The sequence below is a fragment of the Tetrao urogallus genome, assembly GCF_951394365.1.
Source record: "Tetrao urogallus genome assembly, chromosome: 7".
Classification (NCBI taxonomy): domain Eukaryota; kingdom Metazoa; phylum Chordata; class Aves; order Galliformes; family Phasianidae; genus Tetrao; species Tetrao urogallus.
Genome location: NC_136820.1, coordinates 31502810 through 31526623, shown reverse-complemented (window position 1 = coordinate 31526623; position 23814 = coordinate 31502810). Strand labels below are relative to the sequence as shown.

Genomic DNA, 23814 nt, shown 5'->3' with positions numbered 1-23814 from the left:
TGTATGGTCCAACTCCCCTGCTCAAGCAAAGATGCCTAGAGCATATTATCTGGGACCATGTTCAAACAGCTTTGGAACGTATACTTGAAGGAATGCTCTGCCACATCTCTGGACAGCCTGTTAGTTATAACTTGAATCATTATTTTCTGAATAGTGAATGTTACCTCTTGGTCCTCTTCCTTGCATTCTGAATTCTTTATCATTTGTTTCCCTTCGTATACATATTAGTGTGTCATTTAACAGTAAAAGCTGTTCCCTAGTGTGAAGGATCTTGAGTTCTCTTGACTGTGGCTCAAATGAAGATGAATTATCTAAAATACTGCAAACAGCAGTTTTAAGTCAGTGAGATAATGGAGTTTTGAAAGGTAATATCTATGCAATCCCACGTGTGAAGATAGATCTGAAACTGTGCGTTCAAGGATTAAGAATTATAGGCTGCAAAGAGGTCTTTCTACATGCGTAACTAGCAGCTCTAAAGCTGCTTACAGTCCACAAAGGTATTAAATGAGCTAGTTTGTAAGTTTGGTTTTGTTTTTCTCAATAGTGGAGAAAAAAAACAAATCATCTATAATGACTGTTATCCACTGCTGGAAAATTCAGTGAGTTAAAGTTCTTGAAGGAAGCATGGCACTGATATTGGTTCACTGTTGAGATGGCATATATGTAAGCCCAGAATTCCTTCAAATCCTTACAATTATGATTGGTTTCTAACCCTGAATTTGTACTCAGAAAAGCATCAAAAAAGGCTCTGCAAGTGCTCTTTCAATCCATTAGTATGTAAATAGTTCAGCTGCTTTGCCAGCTGTGTGTGCTTGAGGTCTGTATGATAAATGAAAGTTGATATAGAAAATAAAATGAGGGAACAGTTTATTTTTGTACTAACAACTATTATTTACAAAATTCTTATTATTCAGAATGTGAAATCATTAGGATAAATAAAGCTGTGGAACTGTCAGAAAAAGGGACTGTTATATGTGCACGTGCTCATTCATACATGTGTGGTTTTTTCCCTTTAGAAAGGCTGTTTTTCCTATTATTTTTCAGTATAATTTTAGTGTAATTTACAAGTGTTTCTTCTAATAAATCCAGCAGCTTTTGAAAAGAGGCTATCAACAGCAATCTTCATCCAAATACACCTATTTGGCTCTTATTCCTTTATGAGAGTGAAATTATTAAACTCTTGTCTTTTTTTATTTTACTATAACTTATGTTTTCTGAAACTGCATGACTTTTAAAAACTGTTACTTAACCAATTTTGAGAGCAAGAGAATGTGATTTAAAGAAGCTTTGCAGATTTTTCTTTCAGTTTTGGGTTTTGTTTTGAACAGAACTTCTTGGCATACATAAACAAGCAACAGTAGGCTTTCTGACGCTGATGGAATCTCTGAGATACTGTAAGGTAAGCTGTTCTCTGTATGGTTTAAATTTTTTTGAGTCGTTTGAGCTTTGACAGTATTACTTAAAGCTCCACTGTGAACGGTGAGAGGAGGTATTACAGCACTCTGAAAGGATGTTCAACTTCAAATTAAAACTGAGAATTTGTGCTTTACATATATGATTTTTGAAACAGCATTAGCACTCTTAATTTTGAGTGGCTTTTTGCTTGTCCTTGGCTTCTGTTTTGATTGTGTAGTTTGCAGAACATTGACGCTCTCATTTATTGATTAAACAGCAGTTCTGAATCAGTATATTCAAAATCAGCTCGTAAGTCAAGTGGACTTCTGCTTCATTTTGGTATCTGATTGTATTACTGTTAGACACAGGAGTAGTTATTCCTGTGCATTTTCAAGCATGTCTCCAAGGCTGAACTATTTGATATTGATGATATCACTTTCCCAGTGATGTTGTCTATCAGTTAGCATAAGTTGCATTGTTTTCCAAGTCAAACAGGAATCAGAGATATGCACAATAACTATTCTACATTAGTTTTTATTTTCCTGAGCATTTAATGTTAGTTCTCAAAGCATTTGGGTCTTCACAAACTGATTTGTTATTAGCTTGATCATTATCTTAATGAGATTTCTTGGTTTGCTTTGTGACTCTGATTTCATTGCACATTAGGTTGGCTCCTATTTGAAGTCTCCAAAGTTTCCCATCTGGATACTCGGCAGTGAAACACACCTCACAGTCTTTTTTGCCAAGGTATGTTAGATGTGGTTTTTTTTGTTAGTTCTTTTTTTTTGTAACCTCAAGCTTTTGTTATATAACCTCAAACAGATAAATTACATAAATCCGAAGTCCAGATGTTACTACGACTTGAATTTCATGTGCTTGTAATATAAAACATGGTTACCAAAACTTTTAATTAAGCCTTCCCTTGAAGGCAGACGTGTTGAAGTGGTTTAATGATATCTGTTAAATTTTAATGAAGTCTTTTGGTCTCAGCTTAATTCACTGGTGGAGGAAAAGAGGTGTGATTTAGAACACCATAATTGTGATGTGCACTGTCTTAAATTGTGGCGGTGCAAGAGAGATTATCTGTTGATGCCTGTAAGTTTAATCTTTCTGACAGTATTTTCACTGATTTTTAATCTGTAACCATACGTATATTTGTTCTACCTTAAAATAGACAGAGGTCTGTTACAATAATTCCTTACATCTATTCTAACCTATACTAATGGCAATCTGTGGAACATATAAAATACCTTAGGTGTAAGTCAGTTTAAAATCTTAGACCAGAGCTTCTGAACAGGCAGTTCTGAATTCCAGTTGTCTGATGAATATTCTTTCTCCTCCTACTCTGTGGCCATAGGAAAAATCTATATTCTGTTTTGCCTGCTTATTTTCTGCATTATTATTTCTCTAAACAATCTTTTCTGGTAATTTTATTTCAATTTTGAAAAATTTCTCAGAATTGTATGAGGTCAGTATAGATACTAAGTTGTAGACATAAAATAAATAGGCATAATCATTCTATTACGCAAATAAGATATACCTGTGTAGAGTGTTTCATATCTACAGGGACCATTTCCAAGTAGAAATCCTTTTCTAATGCTCTCTTTTTTTAATATTGAGGGCTGTTTCAGTTTAAAGTAACTGGGCATCGACGTCTAATGTTTCCATTATAGAATGGCTCATCTTTTCTTGCTGAACTCCACTTAGGCTGTAGGAAACTTCATCTTGTGATTAGTATCTTGGGAACTAAAAAGCAGGAAAAGGAAGCAACAGTCTTCCCAGAATTTTTTTTTTTTATTTTTTTTTTTTCTTATGAAGAAAGGAGGGACCTGAAGGTGTATTGAAGTTCTAAGAGTGTTTTGTGTGTCTGCTGTCACCCTTTGTGAAGTCACGGATGATCCATTTCAGATAGACATGTCAGCTATGCAGTGGAAATACTGAATTATGTTGACAGTCCATTCAGTCCATGCCATCAGTTGAATACCTTGCCAAATGGTTGGTCAGTAAGTTGTATGTGCAGTTGTCTGAATGGTTCTGGTACTAAATGTAAGTAACTTCTAGCTTGATAGTGAGTTTGAATGCGTGAGAGAGATTTTCAGAATGGAAAGAGAAAGATGGGGAGAGGAGCCAAGAGCAATTCAGAGTAAGTTTGGACAAAAACAAATGCGGCTTAATTCTCTGAAGCAATTCTGATTTATAGAAGCCTAAATCCTTATGCATATATGGAACATAAGCAATTAGTAAGCAGTTCAGTAGTCACTTTTGCAGTTAAGTGAGTAATTGGGCCAAGAAGTGCAGAAAGGCGATTTTTCTGTTCACGATGAAGTTTCTTCATTGTTCTCTTAGGGACCTTTATTGAGCATGAGAGTTCAAAAACCAAAAAGTTTTACTCAAGTTCTGCATACCATCCTACAGTCAAAAAAAAAAAAGACAGTTCTTTAAAACTCAGTTGCTTCCTTTAGATTTTACATTTCATATGAAGTGCAGCAATAAATACTGTCCTCTTCACTGTGAAATGGAAGATACCAATCTGGTTTTCTGTCTCAGAACACTTTGAATACTGAAAACATTATAGACTGCTGTTGCTGTCTGCCAGAGTATGTTTGCAGTACTCTAAGTCTGAACTCTTCTGCTCTAGCTGTGACTTTCAGAGAAACATTTGGTCAGAGTTTCTAAAATAAATCTAGAATAGTCCATAGCGATTCTTAATCTTTCTTTTCCCTTTGCTTCCAGTAGTTTTTAATAAATGATGACAGTGTAGCACAGCATATTTCTGCTGAAAATCACATTTATTTGTGTAAAAGTAAAAAAAATGAATTGAAATACATAAATGTGCATAAGTTCTCTTGTAACTGCTGTTGCCTGATATAGCCTTAAATGATGACAGCTGAGTCAATTCTGAGTTTTAACAGAAGTCTACCAGCAATTTCCCCCATTTTTAATAGTATTTGAAATAATGAAGATTTTATTCTATCTACTTGTTTTTCATCACTTCATCAGGATTGTCAAAATTCATTCTGGGTGCACAGAAATATTACTGGCCTCATTTTATTACAAGGAATTGGAGGTATGAATAAATGATGGGGAAAAATTTGTTCCTTAACAGTGCAATTTTGATTGAAGCACAATTTATGACACAAAAAAATCAATAGCTTTTTCCTCCTGGGCCTTAGCTGACCTGTCTCCAGGCAGAAAGTTGTTTACAGCTAGATATTTTTGACTCCATGCTGCAGTCAGAATATGTTGCAGTGCAGTAGATGATGTCTTGTACAGACTCTGGAAGCATAAGAATACCCATCAAAATGTCTCCTTCTGTGGAAGTGTTCTTTCTAAATGAAAGAAAACAGATGAGAACTTCCTTCTGTTTCTAACACACTAAGTGTCCCTGTCAGATGGTGCTAATTCAGATAGGTAATAGGCTAAATGCCCTCTAAAAACCAACATTAATTTGAAAAAAGTATTAGGTTGTAGGGAAGAATCTGAGAAGCCGAGTGGCTCTGACAAGTAGAAATGAAGGTGCTTTCATTGAAATACTGTGTGGTCAGTTCTTGGTTATTTTTATGACACTTGTAATGGGGAGTTATGACAAGCTGAGGCTATTCAGAACCTTTAGGAATGTCAGTGTCATCAGGCACTCTGTAAAACAATACAAACAAATTGGAAGGTTATGAGATATACCAAAAAATGTGTCCGAGAAAATATTTTCTCTGGCTTCTACATATTACCAGCTGACCATTTTATATGCTGGCCATTTTCAGTTGTAGCATTTTTAGACTTGAGCAACCAGATAAGCAGAGGAAACTCCTGATGAAGAGACATCTGAACATTTACATATTAACGCTTTTCAAAGAAAGTGTCCCTGTTTTGCTGTGTTGGGTCTGTTCTTAGAGTTTTTTCTTTTTCTAACTTCAATCGCTGTAATCTATTCTCCATATTTTTGGGGCTTAAATTGGTTTGGGGGCATTTCTGTAGTATCCTTGATAACATCATCTCTCAGGGGAAAAAAAGGCATTTACTTCTCTTCCTAAACAATCCTTTTAATGAAAACTGTGTAGAACAACTGAGCAAACACTGACATTGCTGTCGTAAAATTCTGAATTTGGGTCAGTGGTCTTTGCCAGAATTGTACTTAAGAGGAGCGTTACAGTGTATGGCATTTAGCTTCAAAACATTAACATAGAATGTCACTGGCCATGATAGAAAATGAGATACATGTGGAAAAATCCTGTTCTTACTTTTGTACTGTTCAAAAGTAACCAAATAAATCACCAGAGAAGAAATCAGAATCAGACTTTTGAAGAATTCCACGTCGGGATGTAGTTGCATAGCATGTAGTTCCTGAGTCTCTGATTTCTCTGATTAAGTGGAATTGTACTCAGTAGGATTGTCCAGATATCTGGTAGAAGGAATATAGATGTGTAGGGCTGTGGCAGGAAAAGCTGCTGGACTGTAACAGGATTTTAGTTTTGAGTTGCTGATTAAGAGCAGAGAGACAGATGCTGCTCTGTTCTTGACAATAGCCCTGATCAAATTAGCTGTGACTTTTCAGATGTACATATCAGTTGTACATTTCTGAAAGGAAAAAAACAAAACAAAACAAAAAAATTTTAAAGTGAATTTTAGGGCAGAATGTTCCCTGTGGTATCTGTGGGCCTATTCTACTGGTTGAGTTACACTTCATAGTATAAATGCTGTTGTTGAACAAGTGAATTTAATTTGTTCTAAATAATGCATAGTTCACAAGGGTTGCTTTGTCCAAATAGTTTCTTAGGATAAAGGCCAAGTTTCTTTAGAATAATAGTCTCGCAGTTGGAAAAGGGCACCTCAAAATGAAATACTTCTGTAAGTTATCTACTCTTCCAGCTTTGCAAGATCACAGAGCATGACTGTGAAACCTTATTCTGCTTTTTGCAGAGCTACTCCGATGAAATTGTTCCTACAACAGATACGTATTTGTCTGAGAATGTGCTCTTCTGATCCATTCCGTTGTTTGTTGTTTCGGAGGCTTTCTATGGAAAAATCTGCTTTTTTTTCATCCATATAAATAATTTGCCACAATTTACCAAAGTAAATTCTAGGTGGTTTTTTGTTTGTTCTTTTTATTTGATAGAATGACATTTTCAGGTGAAGTGTTTCCTTGCTGCAGCATTGTATGTAGAGGAAATGTGGAAAAAATAGTGAAGGCACTGCTTAATAACCTTTATTCGTGCTGTGTTGGACCATGTTGTTTCAGTTACAGCTTTTGTCCTCATTACGGTTTAAGGATGCCTATGCTTTTGTATAAAAGTTTAGAGGAGCTTAACCTCAAGGCAGTGTTGATTCAAAGGCTTACTTAACTTTGTAGTTAATTATAGTGTAGCTTTCTAAATGACAATGTGAGAAGCTGACTTGAAGCACATAAGAGGGCAGGGAGGGGAATAGTGTTTAAACTTTGCTGCAGTAAAAGAGGCTGATGCATCTGTGTATATTTGCAGATATATTTTTAATGAAGCTAAGTTCCATGAAGTGACGGTGGCTGTATTTTCTCTAAATTTGAAGCACTGTTGTTTTTGAAGTCTCCGTATTTCTAGTTCTCATTTGTTTCGTTAGAAATAAAAATTGTTTCTTTAACTGGAGATAGTTTTCCTAAGAAGCCTTAAAAATTACATTGTTTTGGGCACTCTTCAGGTGAACCACTTCTCCTTTCTTTTATTTTCTGTTTTTCAGGCTATTGCAATTAGCAGCCAGTTGTCATTGCTGCAAGTAAAAAAGCACGTCTGTCTCCTTATTTTTATTAAATCTGGACTTCATCTATACTGAAAAAAAAAAAAAAACAACTAATTTGTGTAGAAATAATTGAAGCTCTCAGAATGGTTATACCAACTTCTTACAGGAAACATTCTTTTTCATGTATCCTGCGTGAGATTTGGGAAGGAAGAAAAGGTTGAGGAGAAGCTGGGCATGTCCTCTGCAGTCCCAGAGAAGACATGAAAGACAAATTTTTTTTCCACCTCTCTGGTAGTGCTTCAGGCATGCAGAGTACAGCAGAAAGGTTGATTGAAAAGTTTAAGGTGTGTACAGGTCTAGGATAGGCAGGTGGGTCTGAACAACAGAGATAGAAGGTTTGAGCTAGAGGACATCATTGCTCTGTAAGAAATCCCACAAAAGACGTTGGGCTAAATCACATCCTAAAGACTATGGTTACCACATACGCTATTGTGTCCTAAATCAAAAGGCCAAGAGGCTGTGCTAAAATTTTTAGATAGATCTGACTTGGATTTTCCAGCCTTAGCATTGCTGATTCTAGTCCTCAAAAAGTTGGGTAGGACTGTGTTTTTCTGAGTCTTTACAAGAATAAAGGAATTTAGTACATTGACAAAGAATGTAGAGCAAGGAAAGGAAAGGTATAACCTTGGACTCAAAAGTTAATATGATTGACTTTTATCAAGGCTGGAGTACAGTAATATACTCAGATATGTTGAGGAGATTGCTTTAAGCACGATCTGGTGTTCTTACAGCTCCTGAGGTTGAGAAGTAAAAAAGATTTTGAACACTGGAGAAACTCATCTGGGTGCTGTGGTAGGTATTTTGATTGTTTGTGGCAAAAACTGTGTTTAGCAATTAGGTCAAGTTTCTCTAATGCTTATGCTGCTCTTGTCAAAAGCACTGTGCATCTCCTGACAAGAGTAGCATTTAGGAGGACTGACTGATTAGTTAAATCATGAAGAGGTAACTCAGTCATGGTGTTTGCGTTATTTGTTCAGAACAGTTGAAGTACTGACCTTTACATTATGATTTCTCAATAAATTGAGAGAGCATAAGGCTCCCAATGTTAGTGAAGCCAGCTGTTTGGGATTTGCTGTCCAAAAGACTGTTTTCTCCGTTCATCCTGATTCTCTGACTAATGTCAGCTACTTACCCTTATAAATAAAAATTTCTCAAGCTTTACAAAACTTAACATTCATCCTATTACGTAGTGCTTGACTGTAATCATTTAAGGACATTGCTCATGCTTGGCTGATACAAACCATGAAATGTAATTGTGTATGCCCCTAAGCAAATGAATTCCTTTCAGGAAAAGGCTTTTCGTCTGTCTTTAGAGAGGAAGTTTCAGTTTTTGTACATGAAATAGACGATATAGGGCAACTTAGGTGTTGCTTTTCATGTATTCATTACTCCAGTTTTTGTGTCGCAGAATTATTTCTTCTGAAATACTATGTTTAGATACTTTTTTTTGTGCTGAAGTAAATGAGGGACTGATTTTATACTGTGTCCTTGCACACTGTTTCCAAGCCTTGATGAAAATGTGTAAAATGGGGTGAAAAATAGTTCTAGCACTTCCATTAGGGACTTTTGATTCATTAAAATTTATATCTGATGATTAATAAAGCAGTAGGTGTCCCGCCTGGACACCTACTTGTGCGACCTGGTGTAGGGAACTTGCTTTGGCAGGGCGGTTGGACTCGATGATCTCTGGAGGTCCCTTCCAACCTCTATGATTCTGTGTAAATACTAGTGCTTGTTGCGTGAGGCACAATTTGAAAGAGAATGAGCGAAAAATGAAATAGGAAATAAAAGCAGCACAGTATAAGGAATGTTTTTAGATCCACAAATGGAAAAATGAAGGAACTTCCTGTGACCTGCTAGGCTCTGTTTTATTTACTGTATGAGCACTTCCAAATTGAAAAAGCTATGAAGAAAATATGCTTGAGTAATGACCATGTATATCACACTACCCATTTTGTGTTCCTTAGTCATTTCAAGTCTATTTAAAATGCAGTTAAAAGAAGTGGTTCTAACCTAGCAGTTACTTATTTAGTCTATTTTCCTACTTCCTACTTCTCTTTAAATCCTGTGTTCAGTTTCAGTCTTGAGTTTACATTTCCAGTTGATTAAGAAATGAACTTTTGTCTGATCTGTAAAATTAGCAACAGGCTGTAGGAATATATTTTAGACCTGTGTGGAATCGCCCCCATGAAACAACTGCTTTGGCCATGACTTACATGATGCATTGTTTCTGAATGCTATAGCATTTCTAGTGGAATAGATTGTAGTGGATGTATAAAGTTACTGTTGCAAAAATCATGATATATTTACTGCCCATTTGTAGGCTAAGAATCCTGCGTTTTTTTTTTTTTTTTTTTTTTTTTTTTTTTTCTTCATACTACAGAGAATGACTTTAATACATAAAATGAAACTGGGGACTGAAGAGTGATGGATTGGATCCTACCTCATAAAAGCACTTCCTAGCATCTAGAAGGACTTGTAGCCTTCAGTTTCAGAAATGAGCAGTGTCTAGTTTGTGTGTAAGTCTGTCTGACTTTTGAGGAAACAAGCTTTTCTTTCTTTCTGATAGTGTGTGCAGAATGTCTTGAAAATGTTAAATGCATCAAAGACATTGCTAAATAATATGTATAAATTATAAGTCACTGTATCAAGTAAATTCTGAAAGTCAACACGTAGAAACAGGCTGAGAAGATCACTGTAATATTCTGTATCCCTTTTAGGTATGAAACCAATGTTGGTTCCAGCTATACTTGATACAATAGTGAAGACATGGGGGCCTGAGTCATCACAGGACGGGTAGATATTCTGTTTTTCAAATTTGGAGGAATAGGAATCCCGGCTCATTATTCAAGTTATGCAGCTTCTATAGTATTTTTTAAATATCAATCATATTGATATTTACAGAAAAATGTTATATAAGAATGAAGTCATTCCTAATTCCAATTCAAATGAAGAACAAACTGCTAATGGTTTTTTCTCCATCATTTGCTTTTTCTGCTGATCAGGTGCCTTGGTGTTTCCAGCTTCAACTTCAACTGAATTCTGCTATAATTACCATTCTAGTTCTATTTCAGCTATACTAAGTAGCCAAGTATTGTTTATGATATTGCTCAGATAGCAGTACAACAGGATACAATTGTCCAGCAAATACTGTTCTGAAGTTTTACTATCCACACCTTTTTTAATATAACGTCTCTCATGTGTTGCATTAGTTTATTTTTTCCCTGGCTGGTCATAAACCATGTCTACCTTACTCAGTTCATTAATGCTTACCAGTTGCAGTCTTAATTCTGCATTTGGCATGTGCTGTGTTTGCAGTTGTTCCAGTCTGCAGGTAATATTTAAAAACTAAGTCTTATAAGTGTCTTTATGTAACTGCTTTACAAACAGATCCCTTCTTTCTCTTCTGTAGTTATCACTGAATTCTGCATGAAACAACTTAGAATCCTTCCTATATCTGACAGCTCCTGTCTTGTGTATGCTTTTAAGGTTAGCTAATAAAGCTTGAAAATTACAGCTGCTTCAAAAGTCATCTTCTCATTTGGATGTTTAAACCCTAAATTTTTGATTTCCAAAATGATTTTACTCCCCCTAAATAATAATATAACTTTTTTTTTTTTTTAATTTGAACAGTTTTGGTAATGGAGCAGAGTACTCAGTATTTGTGAGTTGATGGAGGGGAAAGGCATAAACTTCTATTTTTATCCTGTAAAATCTTTCTAAAGTCTTAGCCCAAAAGCTATGACTAATAAACTTGGTGTGTTTTTGTTTCCTGCTGGTTTACAAATTATTGTATAGTATATAATCACATGCAAGGAAAATGCCAGCTTTCTTAATAGTAAAGCTGGCATCAAGTGAAGAATGGAAAAAAGAGATTTAGTTTCATGCTGTAGAGTACTCCTTTCCAGAAAGTAAATAAATGCAGTAGTGTGTTCCAGTATTCACATCAGATTTTGGCATAACTGAATACTTGGGAAAGAGATAAGGCAGTGGTAAAGGGGTACTGTTCTAGTCATATGATGCCATCTCAGTTATGTGGAAGGGGAAAAATCTGGGTTTGCTTTCCACGCTTTCAACAATATATTGGTATGATTGTCGAAGTTTCTGAATTAATGCAGCTCAATGAACAAGTGAATTTGTGTCAGCAGCTGGCTCATTTGGAGTTACTGGTTGTCTTCGTGAAATCTTTCAATAAAGGGAATATTAAGAGATTTTATTGAGTTGTTTCTAACATGCTAGTCTTGTAGTATCCAGACTCAAAAATCTGCACAACACAGGCTTATGGATAGCTGTCTTTGGGTAAGAAATTTCCAGCTTATTAGTTGAGTTCAGATAACGTTTAACATAGTCAAAAAACTGTATTTTAATCTGTTGTTAACACTGAATTGCACTGGATTAAAATCAAGAGAAAATAGATACCATTTGGTAAAGGAAATTTATGCAGTAAGACTGCTATAAATCTTTAAGCACCTGTTCATTGTCTCATTGAGATTGGCTGACATTTTAAGATTAGAATAGTAAAGCTAGAACTTCCTAGAAATATGGAACAAATGAGATTAGAAAGATTTAGTAAAGGTTTGAGGGTTAAGGCTTTCACTGAAAGCACTTCCTACACAGAGCAGGTTGCTCAGGACCTTGTCCTCTTGCATTTTGATTATCTCTACAGCTTTGTTGGACAGCCTGTTCCAATGTGTGGTTTCTTTCATCTCAGAAAAAGAAATTGTGTAAATAATATCTAGTCAGAATCACCTTTTTTTTTTTTTCTGACTTGTACCCATTGACATTGTGCCTTTCCCGGAGGAGTCTGGCTCTGTCTTCCCTATGTCCTATACTATAGTTAGGTAGTTTAAGATTGTGGCAATGATTCTTCTGTTCAGACTTGAGAAATCAAGTCCTCTTAACTCCTCCTCTTAGATTACATGCTCCACCACTCCAGTCATTTTGGTTGTCTTCCTCTGGACTTCTCCAGTATGTCAGCATATTGTGCTTGGGAGCTGGAACTTGCATCTGGTGTTTCAGATAAAATCTCACAGGTGCCAAATAGAGGGAAGAACTGCTGATGACACTCCTGCTAACACAGCCTTCCTTGCTACTGACTGATACTCAGCTTGTGCATGAGAACCTCCATGTTACCTTTGCAAGAAACGAAGTAGTACACAGTGAATGTTTTGTCAGATTTACATGGTCCCACAGGGTGAAAGTGCTTCCAAGCCAAGGTACATTGTGCGGTAGGAGACCTTCCAAAGCCTGTGTTTCAGCAGGTTGTCTCTTAGACCCTTAAATTTTTTTCTTCTTTCTATCTTGTATAGTCTGTCTTCTCTTCCCATACATATATGCAATACATATATGCGGCTGTAGTGGTACCTACCACTTAACTACTGTGAAGGCCTACAAGAGCCAGGCATACAGTCACCATTTTGAGCTTGTGCCTGTGGTGGTTGAGGTTTGTCTGCCTATTGCCAAGCACAGTTATTAACAGCAGTGTCTGCCTTCAGTCTGTCTAGGAATGCAAACTTATGCATTTCTTCTCTGCCAGGCTTCCATTTGAGTGATGGGCCTTGAGATTCCAGTTGGACAAGGGATTCAGAAGTCAGTCAGAGATACAGGAATTGGTGTCAGATCCATCAGTCTTGTTTTGATAGGAAAAAGTTTTGGAAAGATTACTGCCTTGAAAGCCACAGATTATAGCATTGAAAAACGTGTTTATCTGCAGTGGAAGATCATGTTAAATCTTCATTCTTGCAGCTCAAATTAAATTGTAGTGAATTAAATATTTGATAAGTTATCAAGGTTTCCATACTTTCTTTGGCAAATTTTTCTGAAGAAAGTACTGTAATATGTAATTTTTCTATGTATCAATCAGCTGTGCTACGTGTGTAACTACAAAGTAGCCCATCCGCAAACAGAATTCATTTTCAGGGGCAACAGGTCTTTCAGAGAGGAGTCTGTAAAAATTCATGGCCAAAATGTCAATGTAGCTTAGTCATCTTGTTCTGGTTTTGATTTGTAGAATGAAAAACTCTGGAATGTTTTCATTAAAACTTATGAAGAGTAATTTTTGCCTCCAAGGGTAGACATGGGATTTTAAAATAACTGGTAGTACTGATGAGAACTTTTCAAAGTAATATAAAGTGACTTGTTTGCGTATTACGAGAGCCAATGGGCGAAACATGATCTGGGGGAACGTGTTGTACTTAGTATTGAAAATAATTATAATAATCAACTGTTGATGAGATTCCCTTATATGGAACTTCCAATGTATGGAATACATCAAAATACAATTCATGGATCTTGAGGGTGGGTGTATATTTTGGCACATGAAATGGAATATCAGCCTTGTCAGCTGAAGTATGTGTTTGTTAGATATTTATATGTTTTCAACTCTGCTGCCAGGGAGATATGTTTGGAGGGGGGTTGTGTTTGGTTTGGTTTCCTTGGCTAGTTTGAGGAGGGGAGAAGTTGGTTTTTTTTTTTGTTTTTTTTTTTTTTTTTTACCCCAGAGGAAATATATGGACTAATTGAACTTTAACTTTCTGGATAGTGGATATGAATGATATTCTAAGTAAAGGATATTAGGGGTTTGTATGTACTCGGTTAAAATCTTGGTATTTTAAATTATTTATGGAACAGCGATCTCAGTGAAGGGTGAGAATTATTTCAAAGATGTGAAAGGGTTTGTTTGTTATTTTGTCATCCCTCCATGGCAGGTAACTTTTCTAATTTACCCCTTCAAATGAGTTGCTTTGAGTATCAATAAATCACGCTTTGTGGGGGGAAGAAGTTTTAATAGAGAATATGTGAGATGCTCCAAAAATAATGCCTCCTATTTATTTCCATGGAAGCAGCTACAGATAGAAAGAGTACAGTAACACCATCTGAAAGAGCAAATTCTTAGCAATAGACTGTATTTCAGTACAGTTGCCATCATTAGCCTGTTTGCACAGATAAATTGATCAAGAGATTCTTCATTTTGTGGTGTGACAGTTGTGTGTGTGGCCAGCTTGAACGTGATTTCTTTCATCTTGCTGTTACCACTGCTGAAATGCACCAGCCACTGCCTCACTGTGCTCACATCCATTCTTTGGTCTCCATAAACGTTCAGAAAGCATTAGTGAATGTCACTGGGTACCATTTTTTTCTCTGCAGGGAGGAATTTGGTGACACACCTTTGCTTCAATGCACACTTCATGTCAGATATCATTCTGTCAGACTGCCCCTCTGCTGCCATCTGTCACATGGCAACAAAATGTAATAGAATATTGTTGGGAAGATTCAGCCTCCACTGCTGTACTGCCTGTATCTGTCTCTGACATCATGGGCCAGTGTAATAAAATAGGAGGCATTAATTTCATCACAGTCCTTGTCCTGTAGGGAGGCTCTACCACAATTAGAAGTTCAGTCAAAAAATGTAAAGAATTTTAGGTCTGGAATATGTAGTGATTTGTTGTGTAAAGTCTTCCCATGTACATGTTATATAAAACAACTAAAGACCTGAAAAACTAAAATGCTGACAAACGTATGCAGTATCTGCAATTGGACTATCAAGCTAATCTGTGGGTAGTTGCTGGAGACTTTAAAAAACACTTTTGCATTGCTTGAAATTGTGGAGGGTACTACATTAAACACTGCAGTTTGAGGGAAGGTAGGACCAGAAGTAGTAGTTTGTGCTCTTGGTTTATATTGAGATTTATGGACAGAACTGAATGTTTGTAACTAGAAGCAAAGTGTAACTTGGTAGTTTATGTTCAAAATAATGCATCTTTGCATTTGAAAGGCACTTTGGTTATATCCTTCCATACGATGGAAACTTTAACAGTTATCACTTGTGACATTGTTTCCACTAGCTGCTAACTCTTTCATGAGAACCTACTATTTAAAACATCACCTCTGTAGAGTTAAATCCCAAATATAGACATCAAACTGATCATTGAATTGTTAATAAGCTCTATATGCTTTGGCATCTATTTTAAACTGGCAACTATTTTAAACTATTTTAAATTGCTCTCATTCACTGTAATTCACTGTATTCCTTAATACTGCCCCCTAAAAATGAAACTTTTCCAATTTTGCGGTATTCCACGTCTCTTATTTAAGAGTTAGTCACACGTTAGCAAATTCTACATTGTATTACCTTAAAGAATCACTTCAGTGTTCCGTTGTAGCATAATGTACCCCTTTTGGTGTAGTATCTCCTCAATAACTGCACAACTTGGTACAGCAACTGCACAGCTTGGCATCATGGAAATAATTACGTTGAACTCCGTATGTTATTAAAACTGTATGGTTTTGTATGAGGCTTGTTTTCAATTTGAATTTTAGCCCATGTTTAACATGGAAGAGTTGCATCTCTTGTTAGTTACTACTTAATTCTGATACCATGTGGATTTACTGTACCTTGTAAATTAGCTCTTTGGCATCTTTCTGTTCCACAAAGGAAGACAAAATAAGCCATTACAGTTTTTTCTCTATTTTAATTTAATCTTCATGTAGAAAACTTTCAGTACTTGTAAACTTGTTTTCTTGACCAAAAAAATAAAAATAAAATAAAAATGCCAGAAATACAGTATATCCTGCAGACAAGATAGTTACGACTAAAGTAACATGATGGAAATATATGGATGGTCTGAATGGCTTGAAAGAAGCAGATCATGGACTTCCCACATTTGTTTAACATTAAGTACTAAGTAAACTTGAACTACAAGCACTGTCATATGCAGATGTGGGCAGCTCTGGGTTCTGCATTCCCTGGAAATCTTTCATTAACATTTTCTTTTTTAAAAATAAATTATTGCATTTTGTAAGGCTTTACAGACATAACATTTTTTTTCTAATCCTCACATTTCCGGAGTCCTTTTTATCTGTAGAGTATTTTAGAAATGTCTAATTAATACATAATTGTGAAAGCATGCCATTAAATGATTGAGCTTTGTAAATGCTTTGGTTATCACTTATTTATATAACCACTAGCGTATTTTTCATGAAGTAGTTTTTTGTTCTAAATTAATAGTATTTGCAGAACCTTAAAATCACACTATGATGATGATATCGAAATAGTAAAATGTAGTTTTTAATTTCTGCTAAATTAAGCAAGCAATTTACAGGTTGCTTTCATCAGGAAGTAGTAAAAGATTGAAAGGACTTCTCCCTGATTAGTTGCTTCTGTACCCTTTTTCACTGGGAGATTGCATGGTTCAGTGAGATATATAGTCCTGGTTTCTCAGCAGGACAGCCTACTTCTGTTACGAATAAAGATGGGCTCGGAAGTCCTGTCACTGTGAGATGTGACACTGTTTGATATTGCACATAAGGACACCTTTCAGAATGCCTTGGCTGCTGTGTGAAGACAAGCAGCTGGCTCTGTTTCTGCACACTTTGTGTCTAGGGCTGTATGCTGCAGAATGCACAGATGCAATATGGATACCCCTCAACAGATTGCAGTAAATGAAACCCTAATCCTTCAGGCACTGTGCTCCTTAGTAGTGCAGGTTTTTGCATAGTGGTCAAGCAGCAGTGGTGTAGCCCTTACAATTGAATGTGCAATGATCTGGTGAGCTGGAGCATCAGCAGGCAAGTCAGATATCTCCTCCTAACTTTCTAATGCAGCCCTTCATAGACCAAATACTGATGTGTCGCATAGAGAGCGATAAGGGGAACTTTGTAACCAGTGATGTTAGTAACCTGGTGTACTTACAGCTTACTGATACTTACAGCTGTATCTTCCCTGTATTCAAAATAAAACTTGCCTCTTATTTTTAAAAGTGTGTTATGTTGCTTGTTACCCTTTTTGTATATCCTAGAAGAGCTGGCTTTCCTTCAGGAAGGTTTTTAAGTGCAAGCCAGGTACCATGAGGTGTATACTTGAAATTCTTGGCTGACTTGGAGTCAGCTATTAAGAGAAACTGGATAAGAGTGGAATCTGGTTCTTTCCCTGCAGCAGATTTCTTATCCTGTCCAAATAACAATAGATCTCTATGTATCTTTCAATCTTACATTTTCTTTTAATCGGAACTTGCAACAGGGAACTCTGGTTTAACTTGTATCACTTGTAACAGGCAGATATTGTTATGATTTTCCCTTTAAATCACATTCCAGAAAGCAAAGTTGAGCTGAAACTGGAAATAAAAAGATTTATGTATTTTGATTTGTGAAGAATACATTTACTTTATACAGTTTCTTCCCACTGTAGATTAAAAATAGCATGTTTTTTGAGGTTTATTTTTATTCAGAGGTATGCCAACGTGTTGGTTTTTTTTTTTTTTTTTCTTGTGTTTCCTGTTCATAGCAGAGTGGGTTACATTGCATTTCCACTTTGACAGGAAGGAAAACTACAGGAAGGCATTGTGAAATGCAGTGTTTTCCTCTGCACAGGCTTTTCATTTCCCTTTTTGATGTGAAAAATAAGACAGGCGATCATAACTCTTCAAGAGGAGACATAGCTTTCGAAGGGGAGTACTTCAAATACTCCTTATGAGCAGTATTTGATGTTTCAAGTTCTCTGTGAATGTCGTGGTTCTGTACCTTTCAAATTGAATGATGATGCTGAGTACGGTGCATTTCTTAGCCTTTTTGCCACCTTATTATTTTGTGTGAATAACCATCAAATTTCACTTTTAAAATGGTTTTGGCATAAACACAGAGGTATGCTTTTTGTTAGTTTTACAGTAGTACGTAGACGTGCTTGCTTGTATGTAAGTTTAGGAAAGCATTTGAGATGAAAAAGTCACATATGAAATATTACAGCAGCTACTATAGAAATTGTGTGTTTTTTTAAATGTACCAAACAAATGTGTTCTGCTAATCTGTGAAATGGACTTCAAAACTTTCGTACAGCTTTTTATATCAATAAATTTTCTATCTGTTTCAGTGTGTGTGTAGTGAATCTCACTACATTTTATAGCTGCTTATTTGTGTGGTCAGTTATAAAGAACAGTAATATAAATCAAAATCTTTGTAAAATATTTAGCATCCTAGTAGCTTTTCTATGCCATGATATCTGCATGAAAAAGCTTACATAAAGTTTGTATAGAAATTTGAATTGATAGACACTGTCATCAGTGTTTTCAAAGTACCTTCAATTATTCTTCTTATATTTAAATTTGCTTTAATTTAAGGTCCAAACCTGTGTAGAATGGTACAATATTTCTTTAGTAACAGGGATCTGAATTTAAGAATGTTCTGAAATCTTTTTTTTTTTTCCTTAAGGATATGGCTCTTGTTGCTCCTGAAGCACCTTCAGAACAAGCTAGGAGAGTTTTCCAGACATATGACCCTGAGGGTAAGGGCTGTACTCATTCTGTGGATACAAATTTTGAATTGTAATGGATGCAGAATTCTGTGGAGTATCATGAGGTTTAACAAAGTCAAGTGCAAGGTCTTGTACCTGAGTTGAGGCAATCCCCAATACTACTTACAATCCATAGAATCATACAAACTGAGGGATTTAAGGATAGAAAAGGAGCTGGGTGTACTAATGGATGGCAGCTGGACTTGAAGCAGCACTGTGTCCTTGCAGTCCAGAAAGCTGACCTTATCCTGGGCTGCATCAAAAGAAGCACGGCCAGCAGGGTGAGGAAGGTGATCCTGCTAGTCTGTTCTGATGAGGCCTCACCAGGCAATCCATATGTGGAGTCCTCAGTAAAGGAGAGACATAGACCTGTTTGAGTGTGTCCAGAGGAGGGCTGTCAAAACGAACATCTCCCCTATGGGGACAGGCTGAGAGAGCTGGGGCTGTTTAGCCTAGAGAGGAGAAGACTCTAGGGAAACCTAAGAGCTGCCTTTCAGTATCTAAAGACGGACTGTACAAAGAAGAGAGCAGGTCCTCTGACAGGGTCTGTGGTGATAGGATGAGGGGAAATGGTTTCATAAAAGAGATGAAGTTTAGGTTGGATATAAGGATAAAGTCTTTTATAATGAGGGTGGTGAGGCACTGGAGCAAGTAGCCCAGAGAGGTGGTTGTTGCCCCATCCTTGGAGACATTTAAGGTCAGACTGGGCCAGGCTCTGAGCACCATAATCTAGCTATGGGTTTTCCTTTTCATTGCAGAGAAGTTGGACTAGATAACTTCTAAAACTCTCTTCCAACTCTAAAGATTCGATGATTCTATCTCTTCAAAAAGGGAACCATTATTTTATAAGATCTGCTCCAAATACTGCACTTTCAAATCCGTTGTTCTTTCTACATCATGATAATATGCTTTTATTCATGTGCTAGTTAAGCTAGTTAAGAGAAGAATTAAGTACTTAGCACAAACAACATTAATTTTTCAATGCAATAGTTAATCTGCAAGTGAAATGAAGGAATTATCTGAGAACTACTTCTAGCATTCTTAGAGCATAAGCTTTTAAGCCTGGTAATGGTCTTGGTAGTTAATGGAAAGCTTATGTATATTTTGTCGTCTTTTACATTACACTTTCATAAAGTAGTTGATCTGCTATGACTGCCTTCAGCATGAAATTTTGTTCTTAAATGTGTATGGCACAAACTCAAAGTTACATTTTGGAAACAGATAATGCCTAACATTCAGGTATTATTTTAACTGTTCAGAAGGGGAAAAATGTACAATCATTATCCCTGTCGTGTCAAACAGATTGCTATAGACTAAAGTCTTAACAAGTATTAAGCTTTAAGTGTATGAATGATGAGCTTACAGTTCCTGTATTACATTCCTTCTTTTCTTTTTCAAAGTGTTATAAAAGCTGTTAGAAAACTGTGTTCCTTCTAGAGCCCTTCCACTGTTTTTTCAGTTTTAAAGGTGTACAGTATTTATATTTTGTAGAATTTGTTTTCCTGAAAAGCATTTTGTTTCTTTTCCTAATGAGTTTTGTTACTTTTTCAGATAATGGCTTTATACCTGACACTCTCTTAGAAGATGTAATGAAAGCTCTGGACCTTGTTTCAGATCCTGAATAGTAAGTATAATAACCTTTCAGTGTATAGAAATATAAGTTAATTCTCAATTTTTTTTTTTTTTTTTTTTTTTTGCCTGTACTCAGGGCACAGGATGTTATTTTGGAGTTCTCAGGTCAACTTTAAATGAAACAGAATGGAAGAATTAGAATTAATGTCTCCAGTAGTAATGAGTACAAGAAATATCCTTGCGTCATTACTCTGTGTTGAAGAGAGTTTTGTGAGTGTATTCCTGTGTGTTGACTAAAGTGAAACAGTGACAAAAAAAAAAAAAACCTGAAACACCAGGATACTGGAAGGCATATTGAATACAGATTAACATTGGACGTACGTGCAAAGTTTGAAGTGAAGCTGCTTCAGTTATATTCTTGTTTTCAGGCACCCGGTACTTTGTGTTCATAGTTGTAATTTAGTTGAAGAAGTGACACCCTGGTTTCTAGAATTAGAGTCAAAGCTATTAAGAAAAAGGTAATATATTTTTTTTATATCATGTGAATGATAGGACTAGCGTTCAGTAGCAGCAGTTAACTTTCAGTGCCAGAGCTTACCTTCCAATTAAATTTCACCACTAAATGTTCAACCCAGAAAGCATAGAGATGTGCTTGGACAATTTTTTTTTTTACATCTCCAAAAGATGGTTTTGCTCTTTTGTAACAATATGTTCTAGTTTATTGTGATCTAAATAATTTGTTTCAGTAGAATGGCTGTGGAGACTGCAAGCATACTTACCACAGACATGAAATTTGATTGAAGTGGTTTTCTATCCTTTAAAATGTTACAAATGCAACAAAGTTCCCTGAGCTGTTCTCTGTGGAGGAGTGAAAATTGAAATTAAAAGACACGCATGAAACTAGAACCAAATAAAATGTGACCAAAATGCTAGCGTTTGTGTCATGTCAATAAACAGTAAAAATTATCAAAGTTTTTTGTAAAGAGGTCTGAGAAGCTTTATTTTAGCCTTTTGTGTTCTCTTGCCTCAGCGAGTTCCCTTTCTGCACTGAGCAGTTCTTTCGTTTGTCTGTTTGGCCTTCAGGACATCTGTGGCATAACCCTGGTGTATTTTGTTGTCCTTACCACATCAAATATAAATTGACTTAGGAAGAGCCAGTCAGAAGGCCTGCTATATGGAAAAGACCTCACTGAAGATCAAACCATAGAATATTTGGTCTTGAAACGCTTCTTCTTAAGTAAAAAATTTTGTCCAGCATTACTGTGTTGAGGACCTATTGTATATTGTTTTCAGTTGTCCCGTCTGTTTAGGGGAATAGAAGTATAAGTAACACATTGCAAATAGCCTATAGACTTTTCTGCTTTTTTTGTTGTTGTTGTTGTTGGTTGGTTTGTTTTAAAGTAAATGAAAGGCATTGCTTCCAAGAGTGCTATTTACACCTTTTAGTTTGGGATTGAGATGGAAACTCCATGATCAAGTTGAATAATGGTCAGACAACCTGCTTGGAGCTTGTGAAGGATAGAGGGGAAACTTTGTAGTGCAGCTATGAATTAACAAGTTAATCAACCAATTCAGTATTAAACTAGTTGATACAAACAGCATGTGATACTGTAAAGATTTTCAATCTTGTAGAAAATGCTTCTGAAACATCACATAAACATGGGATAAGAAGAAAGGCTTTGTTCTACAGTGGTAATTGATTCAATGATAGAAATATCATTTTTTGTAGAGAGTTGTCACTAGGGGAATCCTGTGAGAATTTCTGCTTAATCTGTAAAGTTTGGTATGGCATAGGTGAGATTTTAAAGGTAAAGATTAGTACGATGGTTTGTTCCTTCAAAGCAGTACAAAAGTTTTCAAGACATGAAAAAAAAATAAGCTAATGTGGAAGGACAGCAGCAGTTACTAGAAGATAAGGTGATAGAGGTCTCAAATAGACGTTCTGTGAGTTGATGTTACATGGGATAAAACTGTCTTGATCTTTACGTGCACAGTGTTGGACTGCAAATTAGATGCTACCACTCAGGAAGGAGTTCTTAGATTTGAATTGATGCTGAATCACAGATGACATTTGGAATGAAGTATCTGTGAATTATGCCATTGTATAAATGCGTGACATTCATTCTCTATCAAACCAAGTGTTCACTGTTACTCAAGTACAAAAATAAGGTGTCATCAATTGGATTACCAGGTGGCAGTTTCAAAACATAGGATGTTTATTCACAGAATCTTATTTAATCTTATTTTGTAATATGTGAGTGGAATTGATTAAAAGCCACAAGTTCGTGGGTTAAAAGCCAATTAGGTACATACATGGAAAGAGAAAATAGGTATCTCTGTGTTTTAGGTACTGCCTCTCACTGAAGATGTCTTTGAGCAGCAGACTGATGGAAATGGGGAGGGTAAACTAAGGATATCACTGTATGCTTGCCCTGTTTTACTCTATTGTAAGCGTCTTCTGTCCGGTGTCAGAAACAGGATACTGCACAAGGCAGTCAGTTGGTTTCACCCAGTGAGGGCATTCTTATGTATGGAACAATTTGTAGACAGAAGGATAGGATAGTTACAAATAAATGCTTAAACAGTCTGATGTCTGTAGAAATACACTGCTTAAGTAGGAACATGAAAGTATAATTGGCATTTGTTGTAATGTCCTAAAGTCATACCATATTCATTCAGAAAAGCTTTCAGATTAGTCCAGTGTACTGCTAATCTTATTAATTTTTTTAACTATTTTTATATGAAGGGCACAATGTAAATATGAAATATATTGGTTAAACTTTTATTTTGGTATACTTAGTAAATCCTGGAGATTATTCAAGTCTCTGTTTAAAAACATTGTTCAGCAGTTACAGGGCTGTTTAAGAGATGACTGTTTTATGTATCTAAGCTCAAGAATGCTTACAAGACAGCAAAATGCCTTTTGGGCCATAAACTGTGTTTTAGACTATATGAGTTTCAAATTACTTTACCAAATATGGTGATCCTTCAGAATTATCGCTTATTCGAATTAAGATAACAGATTACTTTTACTTAAAAATAACTGTTTTGGCAACTTGTGTGTCATTTTGGTGCATTTGTCACTGATGATTAAAAATAGAATACTATTGGTATGCTTGGCAGCCAGTACTGTGGTAGCACAGAATAGTTTAGTCATGCAAAAGTAAAAATTTTTTTCTCTTACTTTTATATCCAATGTTTTTCTCTTAGTGTAAACCTCATGAAGACCAAATTAGACCCAGAAGGGCTGGGCATCATATTACTGGGTCCCTTTCTGCAAGAATTCTTCCCTGAGCAGGTAACCAATATAGTTTTATTGCTAGGGAGTAGTGTCTACTTAACTTGTCTTTGAGAGTCATTAAATCCTCCTACCAGTATCACAGAGAGAGTTTTAAAATGTGTTGTATTTCTTTGGCACATATGACCAGCAAATAACATTATTATCTTTCAAACTAAACTGTAGATTCTGTTCTTGCAAAGTGCCCCTGATTTTGTGAGCTTTACATTGGATGGAAGTTCCATTGTAGTGCCAAGTTCAAAAATTAAGCTATGAAAATACATAATTACATTGCACATGAAGTTTAACTACTTCCCTACTCAGAAAAGTGAGTTTATTTTTTTCTCAGAATGCAGTGATCAATTTGGCTTTATCAGTATTAAAAACGTCTACTAGAATTGCAAGCAAATAGGTAAAGGTTGCAATATATCTAAAATTATTTGTGTATCCCTAATAATGTAGAAAGTTCAACAAAAATCGTTACAGATTTATGTTTAGCATGAAGCAGATGAAGAGTTCA

The 23814-nt window shown here is 35.9% G+C and overlaps 1 protein-coding gene across 2 annotated transcripts in view; it reads left to right on the top strand.

The window, feature by feature from the left end:
* MINDY3 (MINDY lysine 48 deubiquitinase 3) overlaps positions 1 to 23814 on the top strand; it is a gene marked incomplete at both ends in the record, with an annotated part of 46373 nt that overhangs the window by 17560 nt on the left and 4999 nt on the right. For both annotated transcript variants that reach the window (XM_079538209.1, XM_079538208.1), the window contains 5 exons: positions 1329 to 1399; positions 2062 to 2142; positions 18364 to 18436; positions 19997 to 20069; positions 23228 to 23315. In XM_079538209.1, coding sequence (XP_079394335.1) covers positions 1329 to 1399; positions 2062 to 2142; positions 18364 to 18436; positions 19997 to 20069; positions 23228 to 23315 — 386 coding nt within the window. The remainder of the gene's footprint in view (positions 1 to 1328; positions 1400 to 2061; positions 2143 to 18363; positions 18437 to 19996; positions 20070 to 23227; positions 23316 to 23814) is intronic.